This window comes from Capricornis sumatraensis, chromosome 2 (assembly GCF_032405125.1).
Source record: "Capricornis sumatraensis isolate serow.1 chromosome 2, serow.2, whole genome shotgun sequence".
Lineage (NCBI taxonomy): Eukaryota > Metazoa > Chordata > Mammalia > Artiodactyla > Bovidae > Capricornis > Capricornis sumatraensis.
The window spans coordinates 40,597,364-40,608,070 of NC_091070.1; the positions used below are offsets into that span (position 1 = coordinate 40,597,364).

General features: G+C 37.7%; 1 protein-coding gene across 1 annotated transcript in view; it reads right to left on the bottom strand.

The window, feature by feature from the left end:
* Positions 1 to 9,994, bottom strand: part of MYEF2 (myelin expression factor 2) — a 34,223-nt gene extending 24,229 nt beyond the window's left edge. The window contains exons 1-5 of the mRNA XM_068992805.1: positions 9,834 to 9,994; positions 4,469 to 4,677; positions 3,182 to 3,234; positions 1,998 to 2,005; positions 1,802 to 1,895 (exon numbers count right to left, since the gene is read on the bottom strand). Of these exons, the coding sequence (XP_068848906.1) occupies positions 1,802 to 1,895; positions 1,998 to 2,005; positions 3,182 to 3,234; positions 4,469 to 4,677; positions 9,834 to 9,994 (525 nt within the window). The remainder of the gene's footprint in view (positions 1 to 1,801; positions 1,896 to 1,997; positions 2,006 to 3,181; positions 3,235 to 4,468; positions 4,678 to 9,833) is intronic.
* Between the last annotated feature and the right edge of the window lie 713 nt (positions 9,995 to 10,707).

The following is a 10,707-nucleotide window of genomic DNA, read 5'->3' on the forward strand; positions in this document are numbered from 1 at the left end:
AGCCATCCATGTGAAAATCAGATAATTTTAAGAAAGGAACCTTTAGAGATAATAATCCAGAAAAGTTAATTGAATAAAGAACATCTCATCATTTAGCTCGGCCAACTCAATCATTCTTCTCTTTAGGCAGTTAAAAATAAGAAGTATTCTATATCACCTTGGATTACATAAATCTGTTATAGGGTCTCTGAAATATTACCAAGGATCTACAATGTGCTAAAACTTAAAAGAACACAAACAGTATGGGCTTTGTTCCCAGTTAAAAAAATAACAAAACTAACAAAGAACCTATAATACTTGTGCGGTTTTTTTTGGCCCCACTGTCAGGTTTGTGAGATCTTAGTTCCTGGACCAGGCATTGAACCCCAGCCCTTGGCAGTGAGAACACAGAGTCCTAACCACTGGACCGCCCGAGAATTCCCTGTAATACTTGTCTTTTGAAGAGGAATAGGAAACATCATAAAAAAGTAAGTCATAATCCTCAAAATTATAATTTCCTACATGGTGGTTGTTCTACAAATGCTACTTCCTTATGGGAAATTATTAGGGTATCAACACATTTCTGAAAAATTGGTCCTGGCTTATGCATGAAAATTATTTAATACCAAATAAATGGAACAGCTTACTAGAGTCTAAACTTCCTCTACCAATTTTCTACTTCTCAGTCAAAATATTAACAACAACAAAAACGAAAAAACCCCTAGGCTCAAACAGAATTAGAGAAACTCAGAAGCTGACTCCAATAAAGAGATAAGGGATACTTTTATTTGCTGGCAGCATGGCCTTTACTTTTAAGCTATTATTCATCTCATTTCCAGGAACACAAGACCAAGGACCAAGTTACACTGCCAGCTTGTGCAGCAATAACAACAGTCAAAATTATTACAGTTAACTCGTCACACAGCTAGAAAATGATAAGAGCTGGGACTCAAACCAACACCATACTACATTAAACTGTGACTGGCAGTACTGTTCCACAGTGATTTGTATCCATGTTGGTGGAAACTCTTCAGCATCCCAAGGTTATATCTTCTGTTGTTTCTTATTACAGACTTTAAAAAGGATATACGCCTAAGTGGTATGTGATCAAACTATTCAGGTAAGATTAACAATATGAACTAAAGAGAGACATGAAAATGACTTCTACTCAAGCTAGCCATTTCCAAGGTTAATTTAACAGCTAACTGTAAACAGTTTTTCATTTTATCTTCCGATCATTCTTTTGTCAACATATTTACACTGCTTCACACAAAGTGAATATCTTCATTTTAAGGGAGGCATCTAAACATCCCATTTATATAAGTTCTGGTTATATATTTCACTAATAGATTTATAACTTTTCTTAAATTTTAATCAGGGATAGTTTCAGGTTAATTTTATTAAAAGTGAGTATCAATTTTATTTAAATCTATAAGGTATTTGAATTACTAAGTAAACTTTATCAACTACAAGAATATCTGCAATATTTTTCAAATCTGACAACACAATTTGAAAACTGAAAGCGTTTATACCAAACAAAGTCAGCATTGTCCTCTTTAAATTTCTGCACCCTGTAATTTTTACAAATCATACACCTCTGCTTATAACAACTTGTGACAAATCAAATACATAGGATATTGCTTAAAAGCAAATATGAAACCATGTACAAGCAAAACTGTCATCAATTATATAACACTTTAATAAGCATCTATGCTTTAAAAAAAAGTTGTAATCAGATAAATAACATTACCAGATGAAAATCCAAAGAAACCATGTCCTTTCATTCAAATGTTTAAATTATTTCAAATACAAGAAATCTTACCTCTTTAATATTCAACGGTCTTCCACTAAGATCATATTTGTTCATTGTCTCTAGTGCTTTCTTGACAAATTCTTCATCTTTGAATTCAACCACACTTAATAGGAAAAAAATTTATAGGAAATGTTTATGTACTAAGATTTTTTTCTAATCATAAATTTAAATTTCACTTAAGATACTTAAAAAAAAAAATTCTTACCCACAACCCTACATCCAGGTAGATTTGTCAATATATGCAAAAGAAAAAAAAGTTTTGGATCAGCAGATGAAGTTAATGATAGATTCTAACATTTAAATCATTAAAGCAACTGATAATACAATCACTCTGTTTTTTACACCTCCAGAACATAACAGGCAAATGACCACAAATTTCCTATAAAGTTTTAGATCTATCCATTTAAGATTGTAGAATCTAGCATCTAAGAAGCACATGTTTACTTTTAGATGACTGTTCTTTAAAACTAAAGCAATGTCATCGCACAAATTCAATCAAGGAAATAACTGAAGGCTCTCAAATACCTATCCTTACATTGTCATATGTGTTTTTGAAAGATGTATGGTGTACAAATAATTTTAATGTAAATTTTCCAATTTTACTTTTACAAAGTTCTCAAAGAAAACTGGCTATACACAATTTAATAACATCCAGTTGTAACTATGTTTTAAAAAATTAATGCTAAAGAAACAAAGTAATAAAATCATTTTTTAAAATAGTTCCTTGTCATTATTATTATTCAAAGTGCCCTTTGAATATGATTACAGAAGTTTTATTTATCATACCCAACTGGTTTTTGCTAATATAATTAAACATTGTTAAAAAGCTTTCCATTATATTCTTCAATATGTTGCTTTTGTTGCTAAAGATAAAAATCTATCAACCTATTCCTTCTCTGTCAATTTAATCATCAATGTTTTTATATTCATCCAATTGGTCAGAGCACTGCCTTTTCTGTAGTCCTGTAGGCTACCAAATTAAGCTCTTTAGTGCAAGTTTCAAACATACATTCTGAAATAACACCTTTAAGCTACAGGCCTCTCATGGAACTCTGAAGAAATATTATCAATTCAGTGACTTTTAAAATATCCTTGAAGACATCAGAACACAACAAAAAAAAATCCTATATTAAAATCTATTGGCTAAGAAGCATTACCTTAGAGCATTAGAAAAGTGAATGCCTTTTATGAGCATTTTCAAAACCCACCTCTTCAAGGCAGCTAGTTTGGTTTGTGTGTCAGACTTGCTAGTATAAAGCCTCAAATCTTTCATAATAGAGTAAAACAAAATGAAACTTAAGTTTCCAAAAACTGGTACAAGTATTATACAAAAAGTAAACTGCTGAGGAACTTTTAAACCTCAAGCAGATTATTGCCCACAGCACTTACCCTTGATTTTCCTTCCGCATCCTTAAAGAGCTCCACGTATGTAACCTCACCAACTACATAAGACATACAAAAGGAAGATACCAAGAAACAATACATTTAAACACCAGTATCTTGCTTTACTGCACACCTGTGCACAACTCTACAGAAAAGCACCTATTATTCACCAACAATCAAAACCAGACCAACATACCTCCTGTCAATGACTATGTAAATTTAACTAATTTTCAGAAATGTACATCATCCACATTCTCTAAAAAAAGCTAACAACCATATTAACCTAATTCATGCTACAGATCATATTTTGGCCAGCATGATATAGTTGGTGAACAAATGCACATATACATACAAAAGGTCCCTTAGCCTATCATATTAAAAACATCAACATTAGCACTTTTCAAATAACTTTGGTCCCCTACACACAACAGCTGTTTTAAGGTGACTTTCTACCTGAATGTCTTCAAATCATGTTTGCCGTCAGTAAACTAAATTTACAAGTCATGCTTCACAGCAAGCCACACACTTTCTAAATAAAGTCAGTGAATAAAACCAATCAAATAGTTGTCACCTTACAACAGATACACCAATGCAAAAAAATTTTTTTTATTTATTAGATCAGCCTCAAAACCAAGTACATAGTTTGCATGACTATTGAAACTCAATTTTTCAAGAAATAACAAAACTAACTTTTACAAGATCAAGTATTAAAATGATTTTTCCCCAAAACAAACCATATATATAAAATGAAGGTTTTCAGGTTATTCTGAAAACAAAACTGCAACAGCAGTAACACAATTTTAATATAGAACTGCAGAGACAGCATCATGGCATTCATGACAATGCAAACAAAATGAATTCCACAGCCAGATTCCAGACTCCACCAAGATAATAACAAAACAGCTTTTGGAAAAAGAAATAATCAGACCTTATTATTCATACTTTAACACACTAAATGTATTGCTTACCTAATGCAATAGTCCTTTAAAAAATCTATAAAAACTTCAACTAGACAAAGCAATCACTTTAACAAAATTCTTGGTGGCATGCATATGTTGTCTCGCTCCTTCCCCACTAACATGGCAAAAAAAAAAGAAACTTCATTTATCCATACTACCTTGTAATGAAATTGTACCAAGTGAAAGAAGAGGAAAAGATTAATTTATGTGTCAAGAAATAAACAAAAATCAATTTTTTGAGTCTGTGTGGCTAAGAGGAATGAAAAAAGTTTGCTATCTCCCTCCCCATTCTAAATGAAGATCATCCAACAATGAGTTTATCAAAAATAGTTACCTTTTTCTCTCATTAGATCTTTAATAGCTTGCCATTTCATGTCATATGGGATGTTGCTAATAAAAACTCTGTTACGATTTGGACCCTTCTTTTCTCCAGTGCCTGAATTCTTATCTTTTGAATAAGGATGGAATCTATTGGCCTTCTTATTCCCTGTAGATTTTTCTTTTAATTCAGATTTCTCTTCTTTGACTGATTCATCATTCTCCCTATGAATTAAAAACAAAACAGAACAACAAAAAGAAAACCTCAGTGGTGCTTCCAATAGTGGAAGTCTATGTTAAAATAAGTATTTCACGTTTATCTTTTCACAAAATTCTCCCCCAAGTTAGACCTAAGGAAAGCAGCTGGAGAGTCAACTACTGCCTTTGAAATTACCCAATCAATGTCTTTTCAAAGCAATGATTTCAGCATATTACCAAAGTTCTCATTTAACAACCCTTCTTTTTTCCATATTAAATAGCTGCAGCATTCAAACAAACCCAGTTTTCCCCATCATACTACTTAATAAATGTTGTTAGAACCTAACAAGAGGGGGAAATGGGTGATTTTTTTCCTAGAGTATATTAAAACTGCCACTGTTAATGGAGAATTAACTTTCTGGGCCTCATACAGAACTCTAAAAACTTAATTTACAAAATGACACAATGAAAAAGTTCATATCTTAAAGGTTAATAACAGTTTCCTCCCAGAATTTTTCTCCTTCATTGCTTAAAAACATAATCAAAACACAGTTATATCTATATCTATACACTCCCCATATGACTCTCATAATTTTTGTCTCTTCCCAGTTTTGACCAACCTGATAAGGTATCCTATTATTTTCATGTTCAGTATTTCTGTTTTAACCTACAAATTAGGACAGGGTATTTCACAGAATCGAGCCATTTTTATTAAGAGTAATATCTATAATAGGTGGGATGGGATGGAGGAGAGAAGCAGTACTTAAATGCAACATGAACCAGAAATGTATAAATCTACTTTTTAATGAGGCCCTAACTGGAAAGACATTTATCACATTTCAATTACATGATGCTATTCACCAAGCATCTGTAACATGTAGGTAAACAAAGTAAATCCTAAAGACAAAAATTTGGATATACATTTTAAAAATGAAATTTACTTTTCAAAAGTAATCTTTAACAAAAGTAACAACAGATTTCTTTTAAGTCACCAATGATCCTACTGAACTTAAAAGTATTTAATTAAAACTTCAATTTGAAAGCAATTTTTCACAAACACATATTAAGAAAAATCTCTGAGAATGATGCCCTAGGCTTTCTGGATTATCCTGACAACCAATCAGGTTTCATAATCCAGGCTCCATATTATCTTCTAAGCCAAGCAACTGTGTGATTTATACACTGCAGTACTTCACACACTTCTAATTGTAGTCACTTGTTCCACAATACATCGAATTTTTCAGATAACTGTTTTTCTGGGCAGGAAACAACCTAGCCATGAGTACAGTATGTAAAATGCTAGAGAACAAAAACCATCTGCAGTGATATCAGCAGTATCTAGCATGGTAATACTAGTGCTTGACAAATGTTCATTTTTGAATGAATAGTTAATTAAGAAACCATACTCATCTGAGCACAGACGATGCTACTGTCTGCCAGAAAAACTGTTAAAATCAAGGAAGACACATGAGGGCCAATATGCTTTGCCACCTCTTCAGACCTAGACAGGGACAACTTCACTATCCAGCATCTTCCCTCATTAGAAATGGCATGCCTGGAAGTGATCTCCTCAACTGTACTCCACCAAGTACCCACCTGTCTAAACAGAGTGGCACTCCTATAAATGGCAGCAAGCAGTCAAAAGCCACAGAGGGCTTTTCTGTTTCCCAGGTACATCAGATACAAAAACAAATCCTTTCCATCCCCCAAAGAACCTATTTACATAGTCTGAATTCAACAAATATTTTTAAAGTAAGTCTCTGTTCAGGTGAGCAGACAACTATACAGTCCCTATCCAAATATCCCTTCCCCTGTTATTTTCTTCCTATGTGAAACCAACTAGGAAATTTGCACAAAGTTCTGAAGTATGTTCTTTTATTCTTACACGGATGTTGTAAAGTTACAACAATCTGACAACTCCACTAAAAAGCAATAATGTAAAATCATTAATTATTATTAATCCCTTGAGTAGTAATAATAATATAATCCCTTAAGTATTAAAGGCTTCCTTGACAGCTCAGTTGGTAAAGAATTCACCTGCAGTGCAGGAGACCCCGGTTTGATTCCTGGATCAGGACGATCCCCTGGAGAAGGGATGGGCAACCCACTCCAGTATTCTTGGGTTTCCCCGGTGGCTCAGATGGTAAAGGATCTGCCTGCAATGTGGGAGACCTGGTTTCAATCCCTGGGTTGGGAAGATCCCCTGGAGAAGGGAAAGGCTACCCACTTCAGTAGAGTCAGACTCTAGTGACTTTCACTTTCACTTTTGAGTAGTAAAGGATATGCTCTTTACTGCTCAAGGGATTACCAGAGGGAGAGACATCTTCCAAGTTTTTCCCAATTAGTGGCATCTTAAAGATATTGCTAAACTGCTCATCTACAATGCACAAATTAAGATTACTACGGAAGGTAAAATCAGTGTAGTTGCTAAAGGTAGTCTGATTGTTAAGAAAGTGAACTATAATAATAGGGGAGGGGTGAGAGGAACATTTATGAGGGAGGGGATATGTGTATACTTTTGGTGGATTCATGCTGTTGCATCACAGAAACCAATGCAACACTGTAAAATAAAAATAAATTTCAAAAAAGAAATATACAAACATCATAATGTAACTCTCAATCTCCATATGCTCCAAGTTGTTAGTCACACATAAATAATGAAGCATTATAACAACACTGCTATTTTTCCTCACATTCACTTAAGAAAAAGAGAGCTAGTATACCATTTTGACGTAAAGAAAAAGACTAGACCAAGGGAAATATCTTTAATTTCTTGTCAAAAGATGCGAACATGCCAAATAAATCCTCTGTATTCGAGTTTCATGATCATATGAAAGCTCACTATGGCATTTCTTAAAATGTTTACTGGGCATTTTTAAATACAAAGAGGAGTAAGACATAGCTGATGCCGACATAGCTGCCTCTGTGCTCAATTACTATGGACTAGCCTCAGTAAAAATTTCACTCTTGATGACAAACAGCACTCTGTTCACCTCTAAGCAACATTTTAAGGCAATATGTGGCCATTTTTATCAGTGCTACAAGTTCTTATCATTAAGAATATATGGTGAATCAACTCTAGGTTTATGTATTGGGTTGTTGACTACTTCCGTTGGTGCCCAGAGTCAAAAAATAAGGTTGTTAGGCTGATGTAAGTAAATGTCTCTAGTTACTTAGTGTGAGTGACCCACGCCTGTGTGCTCAGTCACTCAGCGTCTGATTCTTTGTGATCCTATGGATTGTAGCCCACTAGGCTCCTCTGTCCATGTGGTTTTCCAGAAAAGAATACTGGAGTGGGTTATCATTTCCTCCTCCAGGGGATCTTCCCAAGCCAGGGATTAAACACCCAGGTCTCCTGCATTGGTAGGCAGACTCCTTGCCACTGAGCCACCTAGGAAGACCAAGTGATCCATGATGGTCTGTCATACGTTCTTAAGGAATAGACAGTACAAGAAACCCAATAGTAAACTGGTTTCTTTACACAACTGGGAAAAGAGGCAGGGAGAAAGAGGAGTTATAAGCAATAGGAAAAGAATCTGCATTTGTATTTACTGGTAACATTTCTTCACCTTATATTTACCTCTGCTTCAGTAAGAAGTGAAAGTGATTCTTTCCCCACTTCTCACTTCTTTTGTCTATCTACACCCCCATGGGACTTTAAAAGGGATTAGAGACTTTCAGATCTCATGGAAGTTCAGATACCAGCTTTATCTGTACCAAGACTATTATACTAATCATACGCAAGTACAGTAGGGCTTCTCTCCATAATTCAAGGTTGTACTTTTTGATAAGGAGGTGGCAGGCCCATATTTAGATAAAACAAAGTACTTCTTATTTCTCATTCCACTGGTTTTCACTTATATTTATGATGCCAACTCCCTGAAAGCCCACAGTTTGGCAGGAAGGGTAGAAAATGCTTCATTCACTTTTTTGGTCTTCAGTTTCTAAGTGCACCAGGTTCCACCCAGGAACAAACTCCACTAGGAGATAGGTCAAATCTCCTATACCCACATCTCTGTTTTTCCTAGAAGATACTGCCCATCCTATTCAAATCCAATTGAGAGCAAGAGCACATAGCAGAGCTGGGAGACCTACTTTATTTCATCTGCAATCAACCCTTAGACTGGTCCAGGTCTTACATAGTGTTCCAAACACTCTTATACAAAAGAAAAGAACGTTTATCTTTCCTACTTTAGTGTGAACATTATTACTTTCTAGTAAATTTAGTGTTTTCACAAAATTATTGACATACTTTCAACTTCAGGTTTAAAGAGCTGGGCATGTGCAGATGAAATGTCTGACTTCATATTCCTTCTATATAACAAGACAAAGGGAAGCACAGCATTTCCTTTTAACTGGAAATTATTATGACTCGAACCGACTACATTCTTCATCGGCACTGATGACAGCTGCAATGTTTTAAGTAGTGGGTTTCCTTCAACTAAAAAACGATCTTATTTTACCAAAATTAAGATCCTACCATCCCGCATTGAGTTTTTTTAAAAAGCCTGTGTGGCTGACAAACATGGGGAAGCGGTAGGGAAGGGGGTGGAGCAAGGCACCACGCACCGTTCCCTTTTTAAAGTAGCTCTCACCAGTTCAAGGATAACACAATGGATTCGGTCTCACAGCACATTACTAAACTTCCTCTTGGTATATAAATCAGTTAAGAAATGAATACACACTTTAGAAAACCACAGTGAGTTTATAAAGCTCAGAATGAGGCCGGGAAGATGGGGGAGAGGGGGTGTGCAGATATTCCTTTTACAAACGTTCTCGGCGGTTAAGAGGCAATGTCCGATGATGTCATCCCTAGTTACTCCCTAGTGATGAACACTAACTATTGGCCTTTAAAGGGGGGGGAGGGCATTTTCCTGCAAATCGTGGCGACCGCCGAGTTCTGCGTAAGGGTTCTCCAACCGAAGCCCGGGAAGAGGGGGTGACTCGCGGTCTTGGGTCAGTAGCAGGGGAGGGTAGCCCCCAGGCCCGCATCCGGGTTCCCCCGGTTCGGTGCGGGCGGGGAGGGCCCGCGAGAGGGCCGACTGCACCTGCACCAACCCGCCGCCCACGGCCCGGGGACGGTTATCCTCCGCCAAGGCTCGGCCCCGGCTTCGGCACCCCCCGCCCCCAGGTCGATCTCCCGCCCCCCACCTCGTCCCAGTCCCCTGAGGAAAAGACAATACATTTTAACGCCATTGGAGCTGCTGCTGTGCTGCGGAGGCTGCTTCTCCTGCTCGGGCGGGTGAGGTTCTCGCCGGGGCTCGCCCGGCGGCTCCGAGGGCTGCCGATGCGGGCTGTCGTCGCCAGCGGCCCTAAGCACCTCAGGCTTGTCGGCGTCAGCCATCCCGCCGCCACGGCCTCCGCCTCCGCCGCCTGCGCTGAGGGGCTCCGAGCGCGACAATGGCGGCGGCCGGCAAAGCGGTAACGGATCCCGATTTGAAAAGGCCCCGAGCGCTCAGTTGCCCGGATCTCGCGAGAACCAGTCAGGGCTGGGAGACTGGGAGATGGTGTGAGCCGGTAGAGGGGAGGGAGTGGGAGTGCGCGGGGAGGGGAGTAGAAGGATGGGTTGGTGGCGTGTGTGAGCCACCATGGCCGTAGTCGGTCCTGCTCCTGCCCAAGGAGGGCTTGGTTTGTCCTGAAGCCCGTGGTAGGGCAGTGTTCTGAGTCCCAGCCCCTTCAGTCCTGTGGCACCCGGGGGGGTCTTCACTAACAAAAGTCGGCTCTGGGTGTTCGAAATCTCTAGGGCTCTGAAACCTAGACTATTCTAATCATTTCCTGTAGGGGCAATTTAAATTAGAGAAGCACACACCGCTTAGCATCTTTACAAACGTCTGCTAATCTTCAGACTCCCCTTAGAAATCCTTTGAATAATGCAAATAAATCACTTGCTACTTCAGTGCCTAGGCACCCTGTGGACATTCAATAAATAGTCATTGATGACTGGTTGCAATTCACCAGAAAGAATGGCTTTGAATTCCTTTGAGTTCTGGTTGTTCTAGAGAATAAGGCAAAAAGAAGACTAAAGTTTTTAATTCTCCAGGCAGCAATCAATGAGGA